General features: G+C 40.0%; 1 protein-coding gene across 2 annotated transcripts in view; it reads right to left on the reverse strand.

Annotated features, from left to right (window-relative positions):
• The window catches only part of Brd7 (bromodomain containing 7), a 31535-nt gene extending 6779 nt beyond the window's left edge, over positions 1–24756 (reverse strand). Inside the window, exons 1-11 of one of the 2 annotated variants that reach the window (XM_051195085.1) lie at positions 24482–24756; positions 24082–24290; positions 19750–19879; positions 19381–19438; positions 16227–16371; positions 12405–12515; positions 5374–5558; positions 4461–4584; positions 3821–3896; positions 2466–2573; positions 1721–1856 (exon numbers count right to left, since the gene is read on the reverse strand). In XM_051195085.1, coding sequence (XP_051051042.1) covers positions 1721–1856; positions 2466–2573; positions 3821–3896; positions 4461–4584; positions 5374–5558; positions 12405–12515; positions 16227–16371; positions 19381–19438; positions 19750–19879; positions 24082–24290; positions 24482–24530 — 1331 coding nt within the window. In that variant the 5' untranslated portion in view covers positions 24531–24756. The remainder of the gene's footprint in view (positions 1–1720; positions 1857–2465; positions 2574–3820; positions 3897–4460; positions 4585–5373; positions 5559–12404; positions 12516–16226; positions 16372–19380; positions 19439–19749; positions 19880–24081; positions 24291–24481) is intronic. The other variant, XM_051195084.1, reaches the window with a different exon arrangement.
• Between the last annotated feature and the right edge of the window lie 322 nt (positions 24757–25078).

Consider the following 25078-nt stretch of genomic DNA (forward strand, 5'->3'; position numbering starts at 1 on the left):
ACCAAGTCCTTATAGCAATCTCCCTCAGTGACCTTTGTGACCACTGTTTCCCTTCCACCTGTTCTGCTCCTTCCAGCTCTTCTTGATACTCTCGGCTGGGTCAGGCAAACTCTCAGTTGAGGTCCCTGGCTTAGCTACTTCAGAGGCAGTGCCCTTCTTTCAGAGAGGAGCACTGTCAGTTGGTTCCCTCTCCTGTCATGTCACTTTCCCAGCATTACTTCTGCTTGGGCCACCCTGTCTTGATCCAGAACTCAGTCACTATCTGAAGGAGGGCACGGTTCTGTATGGAATCCTCAGTGTCTGCAAGAATGTCTGGCACATAGTGGGAACACACTGCTAATTTGTGGATTGCCTTGATGAGTAATCTAGAACACACATGTCCCATCTGGTGCAGTCTCAGGATAAGAACTGCTCAGTCTGAAACCACAGACAGTCTCTTAATTTAGGAAACATAACACAAACACATATACTAACATATACATGATCAGAGCTGAACACCCCTATCCCAATATAAATGAACAAAACCCAAAACAACAAATTCCTCAAACCAGGAGACTAGTTAATCTACTGGATTAAATTCGTGAACATAATAAAAGTTACAAAGGCACCAGTGCTAAGAAGAGAAAATTCAGGTTTATTGTTCCATCCTGAGCCAGAATCCTGGTAAACTGGGACAGCATCTCATTAAACTGAGCAGAAAATAAGTACTCAGCATTCTGAAGAGGAATACAGACTGGGAATAACTACAAAGGTTTGGTTGGCACATGATAGTCAAGCTGTCCCGCATGTCCTTCATGGCTTAGGGAAAATGCTTTGTGGATTCTTAAACTCATCAAGTCTGAAACATGACTGACACATAAAGTTTTTATAGCAGAACAGGTTTTGACCTAAGAAGCTCCCAAACTTGAGTATCAGGAACATTTAAAAAAGTATTTCTGTAGCCAGCTAGTGGTGGAGCATACCTTTAAGTCCAGTACTCAGGAGGCAGAGGCAGGCAGAAATCTGAGTTCGAGACCAGCCTGGTCTATAGAATGAGTTCCAGGACAGTCAAAGTAACACAGAGAAGACCTGTCTTGGAAAACCAAAAGACAAGCCAAACCAAATCAAAATGGTATGTCTGAGATTGGAGAACTGGCTCAGTAGTTAAGAGCACTTGCTTCAGCTACTGCAGAGAACCTGAATTTGACCCACTCAGCAGCTGACAACTGTCTGTAATTCCAGTTCCAAAGGATCCCATACCCTCTTCTTCTTCTTCTTTTTTTTTTTTTTTTTGGTTTTTTGAAACTGGGTTTCTCTGTGTAGTTGTAGCTGTCCTAGAACTCACTCTGTAGACCAGGCTGGCCTTGAACTCACAGAGATCCACCTGCTTCTGCTTTCCAGTTCTGGGAATAAAGGTATGCACCACCATTACCTGGCCTGATAACCTCTTCTAACCAACTCTAGTACCAGGCTGGTGAATATGTGGGGCATATACATACCTGTAGGCAAAACACTCATATGTATAATAATAGTGATAATTTCTACTACTACTACATCTACAAAGAAAAGATATTTCTACTAGAAAATACTACAAAGGCCAGTATCAAGAAGATATGTTTGTTCTCGCTAAAAAAATACTGAACACATTTTCTGTAACTTGGATAACTTGGATCTACAAATCACACATGATACATTAATATTTTAGAAAAAAAAATGTTCAGAGTACTAACTGGTGGCTTACCTGAAATTGTTTGGAAGGTCAGAGTCTTCCCCATATGTTGAATAGATTAAATCAGAATCATCTTTGCTGATATTGGCAAATGTAGAGTCATAATGTGGGGCATAAGAACTATAAGGTCCATAATTCAAGTATAACACTGTTAAAAAAATGAAAACTATAGTATCATTTAAGATTGTTAATATACCTTTTAGTTTTATTAAAAGATAATAGACACTCCCAACAGGTACAGTTATTCCTCAGAATACTTGGGGACTGACTGTATCCCCACAGATACATTTGCTTGGAGCTCATACATGTCCTCCATTACACATCAAATCATATCTAGGCAACTCGAAGAATCCTGTGTGATATAAGTAACTGTTATACTGTATTGTTTGAGATAAGGATAGTCAGTGTCATTCTGCCCTATTTCAACTGGTAAGTTGGATATAGAGGGCCACCTGCACCACAGTGCATCAACATAAATGAGTTTTACCACAAAAAAGGGATGGCAAAAATACCATCAAGAAAGCCAATGAATGAAGCTATGTGGTGGTGGTGCATGCCCTTTATCCTAGCACTCAGGAGGCAAAGGCAGATGGATCTCTGTGAGTTCAAGGCCAGCCTGGTCTACAGAGAGTTCCAGGACATTAAGGGCTATTACAGAGAAACCTTGTCTCAAAAAACCCCAAAACATAAAAATAAAAAAATAAATAAAACTTTGCACTTTCTTTTCCCAACTCCCCGAAACAGGTAGGACCCTCACCTGGAGTTACTCTGTTCCTTTTATCTTCTTTGAACCCTTGCAGGGTGTTCACTCCAGACTGTAGTCTTCCGGTCGTCATTCCCAGCCTTACAGGGCAGTAGCCTGGTTCTAGAACAGAAAACCCACCACAGTGAAAGAGGCACACATGGTAGTGATCCATAGAGATGTTATTAATGCTATATGAAAGAGGTCGGCAGATTTTATTCTATCCATTTCTAAGCTAATTTGAACCATAAACTTGGTCCTCTTCATTATACTCCATTATATGGTATTTCCTATCATCATGTTACATTTCATCTCAAAGTAAGATTGTTATTAAAATAGTTCCCTGGACAGACTGTTATGCACCTATAATCAAACAGTAAGAAAACTGGGGCTTTTTGAGAGAGGATCTCATGTAGACCAGGCTGGCCTTGAACTTGCTGTGGAGCCAAGGATGACCTTAGATTCTTGATTTTCTGTTTCCACATTTTACATGCTGGAATTAGATACATCTGCCACCACATCCAGTTTCTACAGTGCTGAGCATGGTTTTGCTCATGCCAGGCAAGCAGTCTATCAACTGAGCTAGTCCTATTACTACTGGTGATTGAATGTAGGCTCACCTGTTAAGTCTCCTAATGCATCAAGCTCTTCCTTTGTTTCCAGGTTTCCCACTTGCCAGGGGTCCCACTGCTATTCCCTGATCACTTAACTCACTTAAGGAATCAACCTTAAAGAATCATTTCCTTAAGGAAGCCCTTAAATGTTAGGAAGCCACACCCTTAGCTACAATTATGGCTAAACTAGTCCTCTGGGACACTTATGATTGAAGATAGGTATTTAATGAGTACTCAAGTCCTGGCAGACATGTCTTTCTGTGATGTTTCATTTGTTCTTACTACCCTACTCTACAGGGTGTTAAGTAAGGGACCCAGTTCATTTGCTCCCTTTGTACACCTTGTTTAACTTATCCTGGGCTCCAAAGACCGTGACATTACTTCCTAAATGTAGGAATTCTATTATTACCCATTTCTACTTTCCTACTATGTTTCTCATGACAGTGTGAAAATACATTATTCAATAAACAAATTAACAGAAGTAGAAGCTAAGCTAGTTGTCCATGAAAACACATAGCACCCAAACAAATTCTGTGGCTAACAGTTGGATTTATCACTGCATGCTCCAACCAACCACTTGTTCTACCTACCTCAGTAGCTCAGAATCAATGGGACCAAGAACTATGGACAGAACCCAAGTAATATGTCCTTTTTCCTGTGAGCTGTTTAGCAGATATTCTGTCAGACTAACACATGAGTTTACTGTCCTTAGAAGATAGTACCAGGCTCACACAGAGTCTTAAACTGTGATCCTACCTCCTATAATGGGCTCAACAGGATGGAGAAGTCCCAATGTTGTTGTTCCATCTGGTTTTCTTCTTTCAAATTCACACTGAAATGACCGAAGTTATCAGGTAGAATAAAGTTTAACACAGTCTATATATATAGGACACAGCCATCAAATGAATATCATGGGCTATCACTAAATTCAGAACACTGACTTTCATAGCCATCTGTGTCTACAGGTACTGATGGGCTACAGAAATGGAAGATAAAGAAAGCTTATTTGAAAAGCGGTGTGGGTCATTAGTTCTCCCAAACTATTAAAAAAACAAAAAACTATCAGAACTCCCACAGACTTACAGACTGCTGGGGGCTGAGGTTCGGGAGAGGGCAGGAAATGCACCCAAAGTCATGTACAACTCTACTTGGTCATAAAACCAATGTAATCAATAGGTAGTTCAAAAGACCAAAATGTAAGTTGTCAAAGTCTGCTGCCAGGCATGGTAGTGCCCACCTGCAGTTCCAGCATTTTGAGGTTGAAACAGTAAGATCATGACTTCAAGGCCAGTCTGGGCTACATAGTGATGTCCTACCTCAAAAAACAAAATAAAGAATGTTATTTTTGCTCTCTCTGAAAAAACCGTAGCAATAGGGAATAGGGTAGTCACATTACCTGACTATTTGCCAGCCGCCTCGTCAGCTTGCCCCCTGATTCCTGGACAACGCGCTCAATCTGCTCATGCTCCCTTTCAGAGTTGCTGCTTCTCCATTTGTCATCAAGCATATCTTTGTCTTTCCTGAGACACATATTAACACAAAGTTAAAAAGTGTCTAAATAAGTAAGATGAAAAACATTAAAAGGCACCCTAAAGCTGAATATAGTAAGTGGACAAACTTGTTCCACAGTAACCAATTTAAAACATCACTCCCCAGAAACCTGGTAAAGGGCTCTAGTGTTACTTGTATTATACACATGCCCCCATTGGTCATGAAAATAAATTTTAATTCAGATATTATTTTGAAGAGAAACTATATAAATAATTTTTTTTTTTTTTTTTTTTTTTTTTTTGCATTATGAGCACAGAAAAACCAACTGTTAATTCTAATTTTCTGTATGGGTGGCAGTGAGGTGCTGGGTAATCCGTGGTACAAGTGAGTTGCACAGGCTATGCCAGAGGCCTGCCCAGACACCAGGACCAGCAGTTCTTCAATGGAAAACATGCACACCTCAGAGCCAGCCCATGTACTTAGGAATCCCTAGATCTTTATGGAATGATGCTATAGCTATACAACAGTTCTATTGAAATAAACTCTGATGCTGTAACTCCTTAATTTGCTGTCTTACAACTAATAAAAGTATCTATTTGGAACTGTTCTGTGAGCTGTTTGGCCAATTTTTCACAGTACTCTGTATGACAAGAAGGAAATCATACTATTAAAACAGATTTTATGTCAAGAAAGGCAACACTGATGCATGGGGACTTGGTTTGCCCAAGTCAAATTTGAATCAATATTCCTTTTACTAAAAAAAAAAAAAAAAAAAAAAAAAAAAAAAAGCACAACCTCCATATTCCAAAATGCATTACTTTTTATTGTCCTTAGTGGGGCTTCTGAAGGCTTGCGTTTCAGCATCTCCAGAGTCTTCCCTTTCTCGTTGCCAGCAGCCACTGTCCTCCCCACTCTGAGAGGCATCTGTTCTATCTTTCTGCTTCCGAGTTTTCTGCAAGTCCGCCATGAAGTCTATACTCTGCTTCAGGCTCTGAATTCTCTCCTGCAAAGTATTAAAAAAAAAAAATGTATGGCTGTCACTGAACAATGCACTTCCTGCCATGAGAGCCTGCACTTATTAATAAGGAGGGACGAAAAGCAGGTGTTAAGTGCAGCAAAGGAACCAGGACAGTAAAGTCCACTTATTGAGACCTCTTATTAATTTCCAAAGTAAGCGGAGGCTTTACAACCATACTGTACCATGAAAAAGTTAACAGTGGACAAAATGTGAACAGGGACTGAGAATTCAGATGGGCTTATCTCCTGAAGATTAAGAATGACTGAGGATTTAAAATCTGGAACACCTGAAGGATCTTTATACTCCAGAATCCTATGGTGATCACCATGATTAGCATATGGTTGAGTGGAAACATGCATTAGGGGAAAATAAGTGGTTGCTAGCATACTTGCTTTTTCACAGTGCATAATGTTCTTACTAAACAGAAAAAACTTGGCTATGTTGTGAAGTATATGCTCCATTTTCTACTGCAATGATGTGCTATAAAAATTTCATTAGGGGTTTGAGGTTTCTGGGCATATTTTAAGGAGGACAAATTTGTTTCCACAGATCACTCTGCCTTTTAACTGAGAGTTGCTAGTAGATAAACCAGAAGCACAACCTCTGAGAACTGCACTGTATCAGCATAGGAAGCTTTCATTGTAGTAAGAGACTGGAAAGGACCGGATTCCTTAAGGCCAAAGAAATAATGCCTGCCCTCCAGGCCTTTTCATTTCCCCATGAGTGGTGTAGACGACAACACTCAAGAGCATGACTCCTGTTGTTTTTACTGAACATTTTTGTGTGTTGAGACATGGTCTCAAATAGTTCAGGGAGGCCCCTAACTGATTAGGTAGCTGAAGATGATCTTGATGTTCCTGCCTCCACCATCTTTCTTTTGATGCAGTACATACTGGAAACTGAAGCTAGGGCTTCATGTATATGCTTTGTAAAATACTCAGCCCATTGAGCTGCCTTTAGCCCCTACTTGGCCTTTGTGGTAGTTTGAGTAAAAATGGCTCCCAAAGGCCTATAGGCATGTGTGGCCTTGATGGAGGAAGTGTGTCACTTGAGGATGCCTTTAAGGTCTCAAATACTCAAGCCAGCCTAGTATAGCAGTCTCTTCCTTTGCCTGTAGTTCCAGATGTAGAACTCTCAGCGACTTCTTCATCACCATGTCTGCCTGTGTGCCATCACGCTTCCCACCACAATGGTAATAGCCTTTGAACTGTAAGCCAGTCCCAATTAATGTTTTCCTTTATAAGAGTTGCTGTGGTCATGGTGTCTCTCTACAGCATAGAAACACTAAGACAGAAGTTGGTACCAGGGACTAGGGACTAATGTGATAGGTCTGACCATGCTTTTGTTTGGAGGAATATGGATTTTTTTTTTTTCAATTAGAAAAGCAGTTGAAGATGGGTATGGTAGGGTACACCTCTAATCCCAGCACTTGGGAGGCAGAGGCAGGCAGATCTCTGAGTTTGAGACCAGCCTGGTCTACAAAGTGAGTCTCAGGACAGTCAGAGCAATACAGAGGAATCATGTCTCGAAACAAAATAAAACAAACAAACAAACAAACAAACAAACAAAACAAAAAAAACCCCAAAAAACCCAAAAAAAAAACCAAAAAACAAAAAAACAAAAGCAAAGTAGTTTAGGAGGAGCTTAATGGGCTATTCTTATAGGAACAAAGAACACAGTGGTACTGAGGGTAATTTGAACTGAGGGAGCCTGGCTCATGTTTCAGAGAAGAATATTTGTATGTGGCCTGGATATCATTTTTATAGTATTTTTGACTAAGAATGTGGCTGCATTTTGCCCTTGTCCGACAAGTCTGCCAGAGGCTAAATTGAAGTGTTTTGAATTAATGGCATTGAAACTTTATAACAGCCTAGTATTGACTGTCATGTGGTTATTAGTGTTCACTCTTCTGAAGATTTATAATGAAAAGGAGCACCAGAAAATGGAATGAAGCTAAAGTCTGTGTTCAAGGAGATAAACAGATTAAAGAAAATCCTGATGTTAAGAGGAATAAAGAGAGTGGTAACCTCAGGGCAAGATTCCATCCAGCTAAACTTCCAACCTTTAGTTTAGGGCTGGGGTGGTGGTCACATGCCTTTAATCCCAGTACTCAGAAGCAGAGGCTGGAGAATCTCTGTTGAGGCCAGCCTGGTCTACACAGAAAGTTCCAGGGTAGCCAAGCTTAGTAAAGGAAACCTTCAAAATTAGAAAGCTGATGAAAATCGAATTGAACAAGGGGCCATGATCTAGCCCTAGCAAGCAGCAGAACCTGGCAGCTTTGGCCACATGGTTCAGGCTTTAGAATCTAGGATAGAAGAAAGGGGTTACAGAATCTCCCTCACTGAACCAGGCACATATCAGGGGCACCCCTACATGGACACATAAAGGCCATTGTGTGAAGCTGTGAGGTGAAGTCTGGATTGGCTTGGAGACCCCGAAGCTTAGGGATACCTGCTGAGGAGAGCTGCTAACAGGGAGCTGTTAATAGCAGAACCAGACCAAGAAAAAGAAATGTGTAGTTAACAAAGCTGAAAGTAGTTAGAGATCTGAAGAGCACTTTGACATCACACATGGAGGTGCAGAGTCTGGAGTTTACTAGGCTGGCTTTCTGTCTTGCTCTGGTCCAGTAGTTATGTTTCCTTTCCTCCTTTTTGGACCAGTAATGTATATCCTGTGCCACTATATGTTGGTATGTGATGTTTTTTCATTTTGATTTTACAGGAGATTGCAGTTAAGAGATTGCATGAATCTCAGAAGAGACTTTGGAGTTTTAAATAAGTTTCAGACTGTTATAGATTATGAGGACTTTTGAAGTTGGACAAATGCATTTTGCATTATATTATGGCTACAAGTCTATGAGGACCAAGGAGTAGAATGTAGTTTGAATAAAAATGGCCTCCATAGGCCCAAACAGAGGGTAGTATTGGGAGATATGGCCAATATGGTAGTATTGGGAGGAAATGTATCACTGGAGGTGGGGCTTTGAGGTCTCAGATGCTCAAGCCACACCCAGCGTAGCAGTCTCTTCCTGCTGCCTGTAGTTCCAGATCAGCAGCATGCATGCTTACATATCACCATGCACCCCAACCACAATGATAACGGACTGAATCTCTAAACTATAAGCCAGCCCCAATTAATATTTTCCTTTATAAGAGTTGCTGTGGTCATGGTGTCTCTCCACAGCAATAGAAACCCTAATTAAGACAGCTTTTAAAGAATTATAAAATTATGAAGTGATGTATCAGACTATAAATAAGTGAAGACTCAATAGAGGCCAAGTACAAACTTGTCCCCTATCTTCCAGAGAGCAGCAGTACCAGTAGTTATCATTTCAATTCTTTCTTCTGAGTATGGTTTACTTTTAGCAAACTATATACTCAACATTTGGTAAGCAAATTAATAAACTATTTATTAGTAAACTATAAGCATTTGTCCTACATATTAGTCTTTAGAATGCATTCTAAATAATTAAATAAGTTATTTAACTCAACGTATATGAGTAGACTCAAATTTCCACTAAATACTGTCAATAAACCTCTCTAGAAGCCTCTTATTTATTCCTTCAGGGCAAATTCCTACAGTGGAGGGTGAAGGGATACTTACTGCCAAACTTTCTCCCGGGAAGATTTAATCAGTTTGCACTAGTATTCGACACCTTCTCTGAATCAGTGCCAAACTGAACCATATTGTTAAAACAAAAACGAAAAATCCCACTCAGTATGCCTTTCTTTGTATACATAACTTTGGTTATGTCTATCTCTGGATCTGTAGTAATGCAATAGGCTAACACTGTAGCCACTTTATAAACAGCTAGACAAATAGGCTCAGATTATAAAATTCTCAGTAATTTTAAAAATTCTATTCCATTATTTTGTAAAGTACAGACTATAATAAAGGTGTTTAGGGATATTTTTAAACATAATGTACATAATACTAAAATATAAAAAAATTTCTAAATTTGTAACTCACAGGAAAAGGTTAAATTTACTTTGAAAGTAATGCATTCTTTTTTCTTTTTTTGTAATTCATATCTTCACATAGGCATGCTGTTTAATATAGCCTCCTTTCTTTCCAAGATAAGACTCATTAAATCCTGGGCTCAAGACACCATTTGCCTTAAGAGTCCTGACACTTAATGGAATGCTTCCCTCTGTCTCAGACAATTCTGAGTTAAGCACTGCCCCTACTTACAGGAGGAATGCTGAGAGAGGCTGCACAGCCAGGTCACCCAGCTGTTATATAACAGTAGGACTAGACATATCATTAATCTGATTCCAGGGCCACTGCACTACAAATACTGCTAGAATGTAGCATTCTACTCAAGTATTTATGATGAGCTTTTCTTTGCTTTCTTTGCTGTTTTAAGAGACAAGAACCTCACTGTGTAGCCCATAATGACCGCAAACTCCCAATCCTCCTACTTTCATCTCCCAAGAGTTGAGATGATAGCCCCATGACTGGCCATCAAGTCTTTATAAAAATAACCCATGTACTAAGTACTAATATTGAGTGTAATGGAAAAAATGACGACTCTTACTATTTTTTCACTTATTACTCATTAAGGTCTGCCTCTGAAAAAGATACCATTCGTGGAAAGGCATGTAGACTTTCTTGGAAGTCTACACTGCTAGACTAAGTAGTGTTAACTCAGAAAGTTTAAATTGAAAGATTTATAAATCACCACTGTAAGGACCCCTTCTACCTAGAGTGGAAGTCAAAAAGGAGGCTAGAACACAGGAGGGTTATAGTGCCAAGACATCTTTAAAAAGCAGACAGACAGAAGGGAAAGGAGACAAGCTAATCTTCCTGTTTCCAGTAAACTTTAGAAGACACTAAAATCTTTTGCTTGTTATGTTTATTCCAGTATTTAGAGAAAATAGTGGCAAATTAGGACAAAAAGAACAAAACAAAACAAATTACCACTAGACTTTTCCTTGAAAATCCATTACACACTAGGGGTGGTAGTACTTATCTTTGATCTCAGCATTTGGGAGGCAGAGGCAGGCAGATCTCTGTGAGTTCAAAGCCACCCTGGTCTACACAAAAAGTTCCAGGACAGCCAGAACTACATGGTGAGATATTGTCAGAAAATAAAAAGAAACAACAAAACATACACTTGCACCCCACCTCCCCACCCCCCACTCTCATACTGATTTTGGAGTGAATGAAGACTGTATTTACTCAATATACTTTTACAACAAGCAGGTCTGGGTTTTCAAAAGTAGAATATGATTTTATTCTAGACTCTGAGTCTTTCTGCAAGGATCAAACAAACATTTTACATTCTCCTAAAAGTGTGCTAAATAACATAGGTGAGTGGGAACTGAAGTTGTCTAAATATTAGGAATGCAACAATAAGCACCAATTCAAATGTTTTCCTTTTCCTAGGTAAGTTGATCCAATAATTTCTCAGAGCCAAGCATTACAGACACCCAGACACCTGTACACCAAAGCTTTCTTCTACTGTAGAAATTTAATACAGGTGATCACCAGACCAGTTCAGAAAACCTAAGTGAATACATGTGGCTAATTTCTGCCACCTTTTACTTGCCCCAAGCTGGAGCTTCATCTCTTCATTCTGGTTCCTTTCTCCTTCTATACATATCTGTGCCACACTGAAACTCAGTTCTTTTATGTATACTCCTCCCCATATCTGGCTATTTTTTCCAGTCACTTCCCTATTTTAGCTCTTACCAGGAATTGGGAAAGCCATGCTAGAAGTCACTTGGAGACCACAGATTAAGACCTTTTTTTAAATGGGCGAGACTCACATACTTTGTTGCCACAGTCTGTGTGCAGCAGTTTCAACTCTCTCCTGCAGCTGAATGATGCCTTACATCTTTATTATGCATTGATTATAACTTTCAAGAAACTGTTCTTGCACAGAGGTTGCCTTTAAAAATTTCAAGTTATTTCTTATGTCATTTTGTTCTTATCACTACAAGCCCTAGAAAGCACAGGGCTGATCAGAACACTAGATTTTATCACTAAAGGAAACAACACTTTTCTCCTAAAAGGTCTCATACTTCATCCAATTTTATTCTGAAATTCAAGCTGCTGTTTCTCCCACAGCAAAGTAAGTCTATCAGGAGCCTTTAGGGAAATAATTACAAGGAGGGGCTGGGAATGTAACTCAGTTGATAGGGGTGTTTGCCTACACATGCACAAAGCCCCAGGTTTGAATTCCAACACTAAATAAAATTGGGAGTGGTGGCACATGACTATATCTCAGTACTTAGGAGGTGGAGGTAGGAGGACTCTTCTCCTTGGCCAAATGGTTCATTCAAGGCTAGCCTTGGCTACATGAAACCTTGTCTTTTAAAAAAAAAAAAAAAAAAAAAAAAAAAAAAAAGGCTTGTGAAATGTCTCAGAAGGTTAGGCACTTGCCACCAACCTTGACAAACTGAGTTTAATCTTCAGGATCCACATATCAGAAGATAACTGACTCCCCACAAGTTGCTCTCTGACTTATACACGCATGCTGTGGCACAAATACATAAACGCAGTAATTTAACTTTTGAAAAAGAAATGGCTGGCTAGGCAGTCATGGTACACACCTTAATCCCAGCATCTGGAGACAGGCAGGCAGATTTCTGAGTTCAAGGCCAGTCTGGTCTACAGAGGGAGAGTTTCAGGACAGCCAGGGCTACACAGAGAAACCCTGTCTAAAAAAAAAAAAAAGACTATATTTGAGCATCTTTCTATCTTTTCTTGATATAACTTTTCTCCTAAGTTCTGATTACTTTAATATGATTTGCCAATGAGGAAAGTATCACTTTAGGAAAGATATAGACTTTATAGTAGTCATTAATTTGTGATATTGTTTCTTACCTGACTAAGAATTTTCATCCCTGAGTGCAATAGTTTCTTTGCAGCTTTATAATAAATGGTCTCTGGCTTGTTGTAAATCATTGCATTAGTACACATTAGCTTGAAGTTATCCTACAAAGAGAGTATCAAGACGAAAAATATATTAAAATAAAACTCTTAGATCTTTGTTTGAAATCAGAGGCCCTATAAAAATTTGAAAAACAAAAACATCGTTTTCTGTCACTATTTTATTAAATAACAACTATAACAATTTAAGACCAACAAAAAAGTTCTTGTTAATTTGTTTCTAAACTCTTAAGCACTTTAGTATGTATGCATTATCTTTAAATCTAGAATATAAACTTAGTTGTTTTTTTTTTTCAGTACAGTCACACACATAAAAAAAATGGAGAACTACCTGGGTAGTTCATATAAGTACAAATACTACCCTCAGTTTTTAAGACAAATTTTAAGCTTGTATTTATGAGTTAAATATTTCATCTTAAATTTTATATAAAACTGTAAACAGAGCTAAATCATAACAATTTTTCCTGCCAAATGCAAATGAACCGAGTAAAAACGTTAAAATATTTATACTACATTAAAGTATTTAGACACTACTATAAATTAAACATTATTTTCAGATATAAAATCATGTCAATGTGAAATAAACCACATAACCTCAAAGAGTTACAATGTGTAACTGGAGCAGTTCAATTATCAGAACTGCACTTGGGGCTTACACTACATTTCAAAGGTGTGTGTGTGTGTGTGTGTGTGTGTGTGCGTGCTGAAGCATGAGCCCTGCACTTCTTCCTGGAGATACAGTCTCAAGTCTGTAACCATGTGTGATCGTGCCACGTCCTTACTGTTCAAATGGGAGAAACCTAAATAGAAGAGTCCCACAAACCTCCAAATCCCAACCAAGACCACATAAACCTCACTATTAGTAATGATGACAGTTTACAACACTAAAACAAGATAAAAATAGGGGGACAGACTAAACTATTTTAAAAATTTATGAGCAGATTCAAAGTCCACAATACATATGTTATCAAGTTAAAATCAAATGGAAGAATATGTGGGTTCTAGCTCTGGTCAAGGGTTTGGCAAATTCGGGACCTCTCAGTATCTTACTTGATCTACAGAGGAATGCAAGTGAGGTAAGACATTAGACTGTTAAGTTTAGGCAGGAAACGACCATGTGGCTGACAAGAAAATGAATGATGAATATGAATTGGCAGGAAATCACTTTAATGACTCTATGTCTTGCCTGTTAGACTATTTTTTTTTTTTTTTTTGGGTGGTTGGGGCTTAAACCTAGAAGAACCAGTTATATCAATAGCCCAAGGTGACTTTCAGATTCCTTATATTTTAGCTATCATGTGGAAAGTTGTCATTACTGTACTTTGTGTGATGGCACTTGAACACTCAATTGTTTTGTACACTCTTCTTCCTGTAGAAAATCCAGAAGGCTAAAAGTGCTGGAAAGCTCTGACTTACTTAAACATACTCAGAGGACAAATATGTTATTTTCTGCTGTGACCACAAGAAAAAAGATTAAAAAACCAAGCCCACAACTGTAAAACTCTCTTCTCCTGAGTAATAAAGTCTGAAATAAAGTTTCAGACTAATTTTAACTGGATGAAAATATGTCAGAAGAAAAATGTCCATTTAAGTAAGATAGTGGAATTCAGGTTTTCCAAGTAAGTCAATTATTAATTACATATTCAAATTAAAACTAAAGAAAAGTAGATGCTGCTAGCCTGTATGAATTTTAGCTGATTAACATGTGAATTAAAAAAGACTAAGTAAAAATGTTTACTGTTCCATTTTCTTCTGTAACTGATTAGTGTCCATCTGTTAGGTTGGTTGCACACTACCATGTGGGGGCCCTCAAAAACGATAATTACTGAAGCCAGGGCAAGTGTGTGTGTGTGTGTGTGGTCTAATACAAACTTTAATCACATAAGGCTAATTTACAAGATTAACATGAAAGCACATCCCTGAAATCAACATATACTCAGACTATTTGAAGAGGAAAAAAAAAAAACCCTAAAATGAGAAACATACATGCTGTCCTGGTGGCTTCTGGATTATTTTGGGGTGAATGTGTGTTTCTGGGTGTCAGCCAGATGACAGATGCAAAGTATTTCTCTCTCATCTTAGTTTTTGAGACTGGCTCTCACTGAACCTGGAGCTCAATACTCCAACTAGCTGGCTGGCCAACAAGCCCTTGAGATGGGTCTCTGCCTGTTTCCACACAGCCACATAGTGCCAAGATTACAATTACCTGCTTTATGTGGGTGCTAGTGTTTTAAACTCAAAGTCCTCATGCTTATATAACAAGTACTTTAGCCACTGAACCATCTACCCAACCTCCCAAGATTCCTTATATGTATTTTATTCCTTCTTCCTGCCTCACACTTGGGATCACATCCAAGGCCTTGTGGACGTTAGGTAAGAGCTCTCTTCAACCATTAAGCCACACACTCTCAGCTCTCTTCTCTTCAAAAAGTTGACAATTTAATATGCTGAAACAAATACACCCAGAGTCAACTCAGGGAACAATTCTCTTTCATCAAACTGGAAAATACAATTGAACTTTCCTTTAGTATTTTACTTTGTTAATAAAATAATGTGTTGTATATGCACATGTGCCATGGTGCATGTTTGGGAGTCAGGACAACTCTAGGGAGTAGGTCCTCTCCTGATAACTTATAGGACCTTAAGTATCAAGATTTGTGTGCAAGTACCTCTACCCACTGATCCACCCAAGAGTTTCTAAAGTAGAAAAATACAGACTTGGACATTTAAATAATAAATAATATTATTTAAAAAATGAGGTTAAAATAAAGACTAAATACCAGATTGCCAGGTGGTGGCTGAGGCACATGCCTTTAATCCCAGCACTCGGGAGGCAGAGGCAGAGGCCAGCCTGGTCTACAAGGTTAGTTCCAGACAGGCAGGGCTATACAGAGAAACCTGTCCTGAAAAACAAAAAAGACCAAATACTAGATCTTTTAAAATAAATTGTGTATTTGCATGACATGTATATGCGCATGTGTGCACAGGAGTTTAGGAGATAGTTTTATGACATTAGCTCTCCCCTTCTACCTTTGTGTGGATTGTAGAGATTGAATTCAACTCAGTAGGCTTGTGTGGCAAGTGCCTTTCTTCACTTGCTTAGTCATCTTGGTGGCAGAGATTAGCAGATTAGTAAGTCAAAATATTATTTAAATTTATTTTTGAGACAGGGTCTCTACCTAGCCCTGGCTGTCCTGGAACTCACTATGTAAGCAAGCAGGTCTTGACTCACAGAGTTCCATTTGCCTCTGCCTCCCTAGTGCTGAGATTAAAAAAGATATATGCACCACCATGCCTGGCAACTAAATACATTTTAAAGATCCCCTTTATTTACCTATTTTTATGTGTGTATGCTTGCTTGTGAGTGCATGTGCACACACACACACACACACACACACACACACACACACACACACACACACACACACACAGTCATTACCACTGCAGCACATGTATAAAGAGAACAACTCTGTAGAGTCTGTTCTCTTTTCCATCATGGTGATCCTGAGAATCTAACACAGATTTGCAGATTTTTAACAAGATTTTCTGTTTTACACAAAATCCAAGAGTTTGACTCTTAGTTTGAATGCATTATACTGTAGTCTACTTCTCTATTAAAAAGCTAAAGAGCCACATCTGGTGGCACCCATCTACAATCCTTGCACTTGGTAAGTGGAGACAGGAGATCAGTTAAGGCTAGGCTGGGCTAAACAAGACCCTATCATAAAACAAAATAAAACTACCAATTACAATTACCTTTAGTTCTTCTATGGACTGGTAATCATTATTCTTGATTTTTTCTTTCATGGTACTAAAATCCATTGGGTGTTTAATTATCATGGAGTAGCCAGGAGCAATAAAATCCGTCACAGGAAATGAGAAGAAAGCACTTGGGTCTTTTCTGTGTAGAAAAGGTGACATTATTTTTATCACAACCTACTGGTACAGAAGCAAAGTCAAAATAATAAACTCTCGAATGTAAAAAAATGTATACTTGCTTTTCATTGAAAAATAAATGATTTCAAGAACTATTTTATTAATAAGGGGTCAGATACTTTCAATAGCAGTACTGTATCACCGCTCCCCCCTATCTCCCAGTCTCACTGTGTAGCTCTGGCTGTCCTGGAACTCACTCTGTGGACCAGGCTGGTCTTGAACTCACGCAGATTTGCATGCTTCTACCCCTGAGTGCTGTGATTAAAGGTGAGAACTACCATCGCTTGCTAATTGCTGTGCCCTTAAGACACAGAAAACTTCTCTTTTAGAGAAGCAATCCAATTACCAGCATCTTCTATGAGTAATGTAGACTAACTGCACAGTGACTCATCTTGATTTAACCATGAACACACATTACAATCTTTCTTTCTGGTTCTGTACCTAAATGGTATGTATTCCTAGTCCATAAAAGCATGCTTTACCAATCAATTAATTAACATTTCTATTATGTTCATGTGGAGCCCCCCTCAAAAGACATTAAAAAGTTTCTATTGGGATGCTGGAGAGATGACTCAGAGAGGTCCTGAGTTCAATTTCTAGCCATCACATGGCGACTCACAACCTACTGGTTATATATAGTGCCCTTTTCTGGTGTGCAGGTAGAACACTGTATATAGAATAAATAAAACTTTTTAAAAAAGGAAAGTTGCTATTGGATTGAGGTGGGAACTGATGGGATATGGGGTAGGGTTAGGAACGGGCATGAGCACACTACTTGGGTTCACTATGCAGCAGCATCCACCTAACTGTTCCATATTGTCTTCAGAAAGGGACCCAAGTGGAAGCAATAGCCTTGGAAAGTTAACAGTTTGTGTGACCTTCCTGTGCTGTCAGCCTTGTGGTGACTCTGGAGCCGAAGCCTTTAGGCAGGCCCTAGCCTGCCTGTTTCATCCAACTGCAGATGCTCAGGATTTAAGAGGCCAGAGCACACAACATGAGAGGCAAATGCAGGAGGAAATCCTGACCTAATGAAAATCGTAGTGATAGAGACATGCACAGTGCCTTCAGGGGCTTTAAAAAGCCTCTTGTCCCAAAGAGAAGGGCCTATGAAGGCTGTACAAATATAATGGAAGAAGAGGTACTGTTTCTTTACTAGATACTGAACATCTAAGTTCAATCCCCAGGACCAACATGGTTAAACTGATTCCTACACACATGAGCTACAGAGCACACACACACACAGTATACAACCTCTACATGTGAAAACTAGTGTTTTCTATCACAGGTTCATTCTCAAATCTGGCTGTATATTAGAACAGGAGCTTTCAAAAAAAAAAAAAAAAAAAAAAAAAAAAAAATTAAGTAGTGGGACAGGACTCACCCAACCTCACTATATCAAGACTGTCTTAAGGGAAAAGGCATCACATCATTGGTGTAGCCAGGGTTCAATGTGGTATCAGCATTTTGTATACACGGTACTAGTATTTTTAATATTACCAGGGTCAAGTATACATACTCTATGGGTCAGCTTCTTAAGCTGTAGGGTGGTGACTTTATATACTGTGACATAACTGTGAGTGGAGAAGGTGTCAAGAAAAATTTGGCACTGGGTAGTGGCACACAATTTTAATCACAGCACTTGGGAGACAGAGGCAGGCAGATCTCTGTGAGTTTAACGACAGGCTGGTCTGCAGAGCAAGTTCTGTAGACCACACACATTAGTCCAAACATCCAAGGGGCTACTATGGATATAACAAGTTTCACCAATGGCTGACCTCTTCTTACCTTTAAGAACAAATTATCTGTACTCCCTAAAAATCAATCGTTTTGGTGGTACCATCAAATACATTTTTAAAGTCAGGTTTAGTTCTGAGTCTCAAGGATACAGAATCATCCAATCACTAAGGATAGTTACAGAATGTGGTTCTGGGTTCTAATCCTCAAATGTCCTCATCAATGTTAGTTTCTCTGACTTTAAATATTTCCTGAAGTAGACTTTATTTTTTCAGTTATATTATTGGCAAACATTATGTTCTTTTGTTACAAAGGGCAAAACACTTTATAATCACACCTTTCAGTTGGGATAAAACAGCAATACTTAACTCTTCTTGCTGGACTGACAAGCAAATGACTTACCAAATGCAAAGATCAGAGATTATCATTTCCTTAACTATCCCAACACTTAAAAAGAGGCTAGCCCAAAGCCTGGTATTAATGGTTTTTGCCTATAATTCCAGCACTTGGGAGGCAGAGGTAGGCAGATCTCTGTGAGTTCAAAGCCAGTCTGGTCTACAGAGAGAGTTCTAGGATAGGCTCCAAAGCTACACAGAGAAATCTTGTCTCAAAAAACCAAATAAATAAACAAGTAAGTAAGTAAGTAATTAAGTAAGTAAATGGGGCATAAAGCTAGGCATGGTGGCATACACCTACAATCCCAACATTCAGGAAATTGAAGCAGGAGGATGGTGAATTCCAAGTTAGCCTCAGAGTGAGAGCCTAGCTCAAAAACAACATAGTCAAATAAGGGGTATAAAGCTTAAGCACCCCTATTTTACCTTTCAGACTTAATAACTGCTGAACACAGAACCTAGGTGCTGCACAAACACATAAGAAGGATTGTCTTGTACTACTAGCAAGGAGCAGGGTAGGGGGTGTGGGGCAGTTATCTGTATTGTTACTCCTTGCTTCAAGTTTTAATATGAGAAACTAATTTAGAAAGGAAAAACTAGACATTTCATAACACCCTTAAAGTTGCCAGTTAAACCAAGTAAGAGTATGTGTCCCCTCTTGTGAATACTTCTATTGCTAGGCAAAGTACTTATCATCTACTTTTAAAATCAAGTATGCTTTGGTTTAGGTCACACATTTTGACTTTAGATAACCAAAAACAGAGTTGTGGTTTGGATCTCTATGTTCACCCTTTGAATTACCACCATCTTAAAAAAAAAAAAAAAAAAAGCTGGAAAACATTTACCTCTGCAATTGTCTCATGAGTTGATTCAAAGCTTCCTGAAGCGGTGTCTGTTCTACTTCTAAAGCAAACAGGAAATGTGTGTTAAAAAGGCATAAGGTAGCACTTCGGCTTTCTATCTATATGACTCATCTATGTTTTATTAAACATCTCACCCAGGAATTCAATTTATCACAAAAGTGCTTAAGGCTGAGAATATCAAGTTAACAGTGAAGCTAACTTAGAGCCCTCATGCAGCGAGAGAAATAAGGGAACTAAGAATAAACTCACTATAGTCTTTAAGTTATAACTCAGAAGCTAATGCTCCATCCCTTTCCCTCCCTACAACTTCTGCCTCCTCACTCAGAACAGACAGCTCAGAGTAACTCCAACCTTCTTGTCTGGCTATTGAGCTTGTGAGAGGCTTCTCGGGAGGTAAATCTAATCTCACGGGGGCATGACACTGGAAATCTTTTTCTGCCTCATTCTCCACACGGTCTCGATCCCGCTTCTTTTTATCCTCCTAAATAAAACAAAGGGAAGCAATTTAGAAATGTTTCACAATCAACATCTTTAAATACATATTTTAGATCTTTAAGGAAAAAAGGTACTACTGAAAAGAATACATTATTCTAAATTAAGAAACCAATGTATTTTACTGCCATCTACTGGACAAAGAGAGCATGTTCATTGAGGAAAAGAAGGCCAGAAATAATTGAGTAGAAAATAATACTATTCACACACACAATATAATATTCCTCAGAGCAAACCTAAGATTTCCATGGGAAATCATGAAACATCAGTGAGCCAATAAATAGCAGAAGACTTGAATAAGGACATATAGCATGTTCTGTTCAAAGTCATCAACACTTAAAACTGTAAAACAGAATTTTTCATGAAATCTGCAACCAGTTAAATACTTTTTTTTAAAAGAGTAAATGATTAAAGCAGAACAGTTTTGAAAAAGGTCACAGTAAGATAACAAGGAGCTGAGGATGTGGATCCCTTGTAAAACACTTGTATAACTGCTGAGAGGACTTGGTTAAGTCTGATTTCCAGTACTGCAAGCAACCAAGGAAGCAAAAGCTATAAAAGATAGTAAGCCTAATGGCACTTGGCATTGGTACAGTGTGATTATAAAGACAATGCAGACAAAGGGATGGACAAGCACAACAGAATGGAATATCAATCCAGGAACCAACCTACACAACAAACTCCCAAGAAGTGAAACACAAAAAGACTGATTCTTAAAGAACAAATCTGATAAATTTGAGTTAAAGATTTATTTTATGTATACATGTATGTCTGGGTGTATATATGTAAACCACATACATACAGTGCCCACGGAGGCCGGAAGAGGGCATCAGATATCCGTGAACTAGAGTTACAGGTGGTTTTAAGCTGCCTGATAGGATACTAGGAACGGAACTCAGGTCCCTTAGAAAAGCAAATGCTCTTAACACCTGTCTCTCCATTCCAAATTTGAAATTGAATGTATAAATTTTGGTGCCTCAATAAAGCCAAGAAACCAAACTAAAATATCTAGCCATAAACTGGGATGAAGTACTTGAAACATAATCATAAAAGGGAAAAAAAGAATAACTACAAAACATTTATAAAACCATGTAAAGATTAAGAACCAAAGAAAAAGGGCACCACAGGTAGTTCATAGAAAGGATGTGAAACCATCTCAAGCTGCCTAAGCCTCAGGAATTATAAATTTAAAGACTACAAGTCAGGGCTAGACAGATTCCTTAGCAGTTAAGAGGACTGGCTGCTGTTTCAGAGGACCTGGCTATATTCAGAGTGGCCCACAACTCCAGATCCGGGGCTTCAATGCCGGGGCCATCTTCTGCCTCTAATGGGTACCAGGCATGTAGCAGCACACCAGATATACACAGACAAAACACCCATCCACATTAAAAAAAAAAAAAACAAAAACTTAGAAGAGAGTCTCTCTGATGGGCAGAATTTAAATGTCTGAACAAGTTTTAATAAAAATGTAGAGAAATAAGAAATGCCTTACAGTCAGTGGTTCTCAACCTTCCTAATGCTGTGACCCTTTAATATAGTTCCTCATTGGGGGGGATTGACCTACAACCATCATTTTCGAGCTATTTCATAACTGAAGTTCTGCTACTATTATGAATCATAATGTAAGTACCTGGGTTTTCCAATGGTCTTAGGTGACCTGTGAAGGGTCAGTTGACCCAAATGGGTCATGCCCCATAGGTTGAGAACCACTGTTCTAGGTAGTTGAGTAGGTACAATTAGGACAGCAATTATGATTACCTTACAAAGCTTTCCCCCCATTTTCAGCTATTCCTTTCTCTGTATATAGTCTAGAGAAACTTCACAACATGACATATAAATACATAAAAGATTATTATTGACTTATGGCTCTTTTTTTCCCCTCTTTTTTGTTTTTTCAAGATAGTTCCATAGTCCTGGAACTCACTATGCAGACCAGGCTGGCCTCAAACTTAGTCTGTCCCCTGCACTGCCCTCCTCCCCCCCAGGGTTAAAGTATGCTACCACACCTGGCTTCCCATTGTGGTTCTTATGGTAAAATGTGCATCAGAACAGTCTGAAGGCCTTGTTAAAACTCAGGTGGCTAGTCAGGGTCCCCAGAGTTACTGATCTAACAGTACAAAGTATAGACTGAAAGCACTGTGTCAGTGACCCTATACCAACAATACCCACATAACTTGGAAACTTCATATGCACAGTCTCAGGCTCAGAAGATAAAGTTGAGTCTTCCTTAAAGAACATAAGAAACTAAGAGAGAGAGAGAGAGAGAGAGAGAGAGAGAGAGAGAGAGAGAGAGAGAGAGAGAAAAGAAAAGAAAATTAGACTTTCAATCTAGGAGTCCAACATCTTCATGGCAGAGGTTCCAAGAAGAGAAAATGGAGGAAAGAAAATGATCAAAGATACTTTGAACAAACACTTCAGAAGTGAAGGTACAAGTATCTACTGTGAAACATTAGAACAACGACGACGAGAGAGGGGGGACAATCCCAAAAATTCCAAGAAAGCAAATACTGGTCATAAACTAAGAATCAGAATAAAACAGATTGACTTCTGAACAGCAGTGAGAAGATATCTGAAATATGTTTAATTTTAAATTTTAAAATGCTTTTAAAATTCTGAGAGAAGGGAGGATTGAAAGAAGGCTCAACAATTAAGAGCAAAAAAAAAAAAAAAAAAAAAAAAAAAACAAAAAACAAAAAACAAAAACCCTGGAAAAAAAAATTTAAGAGCACTTGTTCTTCCAGAGGACCCAAGCTTGGTTCCTATGTTCAGCAGCTCACAGCAGGTACCTGGAACTCCAGCTCTTAGGGGTATGACCTCCTCATCTGGGCTCCACAAGTACCTGCATGCACCACATGCACTAAATTTTAAAATTCTGAGAAAAGATTTTTTAGTTTAAATTTCTATAATTACTCAAACCCAATCTGTATGAGAATTCTACCCAAGGGCAAACATTTCTAAGTGTGGAAAGCTTAATACAATCTACCTATACATACTTCTTAGGTTACTAAACCAGGGGTAGTGGTACACACCCATAATCCCAGCAACTGGGTGATGAAAACTGAACGATCGATCACACTATACCAAGTTCTAGGCCAGAATATTGTCAAGGCTTGTTGAGCTCACACGTAAAACAATTTACAACATGTTCACTTCCAAAGCTCTCAGTTAAAAAACTGAAAGGCTCATGCTTCTGTGGTTTTGGTAGTTTAGGAAAAGAAAATGTCAAGACAGCCTGACGAGACTGTGACTACTGTCATAGTCTACCTAAAGGCAATAAAAACCCAGTCAGAAAGAAATACATTTTGGATGTTTTCTTCCCCTGGATAACTTAAAACATCTTTAAGAAACAGTCTCTAAGGCTTGGTCACTCACCAATGTATTTACTGACAGGGAGTAGGGCACATTGACTGTACACTGTAAAAGAAAATTCAGGAACCAAACCTTGGGAAGCATCTCTTTTAAGGTAAGCCACTCAGAAGCAGCTAAACTTTTGTGCAGAATTCTAGGACAATTCCAGATATGGATGGGCTCACTTCTGTGAAGAAAGTTCTTAACTATTCATCCTACCTTGTAAATCAAGACATCAGCTATTCATTCTTTTCTATTAAGTAAAATGGTTGTCTGCTTTCACTCTTGGTTTATAGTTATTTCAGGCTTCTAATCATATTCTCTTCAACAGACTCAAGACTTTTTTCTTTCTTTCTTTTTTTTTTTTTTTTTCTTTTTTTGGATTGTTGCATTTAACAGTACAGGCTGGCCTCAGTCTCCTGAGTGCTGGTATTAAGGCACATGCCATCTAGTTGCAGGTCAATCTGCCACTAAAATACTTATTTCAGAACATCTCAACACCCGTAGATCCCATTCACATGTGAAGAATGGCTAGGTCTGCCAAACCTCCAAGGCTTTCCGGGGAGTGACTTCTTACCCTTCCAAGGTAATTCTAAAAGCAACCTTTGGAGCAGACCCTGAAGACCAAGGCTCAGCTGCTTACATGACGTGTGGGGACAGCACAAGTGCTCAAGAATATTACTAGGACAAGACTTGCTGAGCTCCCAGGTGATCCAGGCTTCTAGCCTATCTTACTCTTCCTCCACAAAGCCAGACTCCCCAGGCGCCCTGGTGTCCCATTAGACCGAGGACAAGGAGGCTGGGAGCTGATGACGGGGCCATAAGCAAAGAAGCCACTTTTACCTTGACTCTTCTCCGTTTCCTCCCCTTCTCTTCCCCCGGAGCCTGTTTCTCTCCTTTCTTCCTCTTTTTCCGTTTTCTGTCCTTGTGTTTGTCGTGGTCGCATCTGTCTTCGAAGAGGCTAGAGTCGTGCCCGGAGCTGCCCGTGGAGAGCTCAGTGACTTCGCTGCCACCCACTTTGAGGACCAGCTTAAGGGGCTTCTCCACGTACTCTGAAACAACAGCAGGGCGCGGGCTGACGGGGGGCAGACCGAGGGCGGGCGCCCCACCTCCCAGCGCCCCACGAACACCCGCCGGGGCCGGCAGGCCCGGGTCGAACGCCGCCCCGCCGGGGCATCTCCGCGGGTCGGGGCCTTGCGGGCAGGGGCGGCGCGGCTCCGCAGGCTAGCCGGTCGCTCCTCACCCTCGTAGAAGTGCCGGTCCGACTTGTGCTTCTTGTGCTTCTTGCCCATGTCCGACCGGGCCCCAGAGCCCGCCCCCCGCGCCAGGCCCAGGCCGTGCGGCGCCGCTTCCGGTCCGGGCCAGGCGAGCGGAGGGCGGGAGCGGGGCCCGCGAGACCCCGCGCCGCGAGGCAGGGGGACGGCGCGCGCCCAGCGGCGCGAGGCCCCTCACGAGAAGACCACGCGCGAGACGCGGCCGAAGCGCGAGAGCGGCGGCGGGAGGGCAAGAGGCCGGCGCACCCGGCGGGAGAGAGCGGCCTCGGAGCGCGCGTAGTGCAGGCTGCCTCGAGGGGCGGCTCCTGGCGGCCGGAGGCGGCACTGCAGGCTGCGGCAGGGGACGGGGCCGCGTCTGGAGGCGGGCTCGGAGGCGGAGACAGTCTCTGACTTTTCCCCCCAACCCTGCTTTCTCCCACCCCCCCCCCCAATTCCTGACTCCTTTTCACTTTGCTTTTGTTTCTTCTCTTTAACAATATTATTGAACTTCATCTATAACGGATCTGGAAAACAAGAACACTGAGTCTGCCAAGCCCGACGATCTTTGTTTGATCTCCAGGACCGAC

This window comes from Phodopus roborovskii, unplaced genomic scaffold, assembly GCF_943737965.1.
Source record: "Phodopus roborovskii unplaced genomic scaffold, PHOROB, whole genome shotgun sequence".
Lineage (NCBI taxonomy): Eukaryota > Metazoa > Chordata > Mammalia > Rodentia > Cricetidae > Phodopus > Phodopus roborovskii.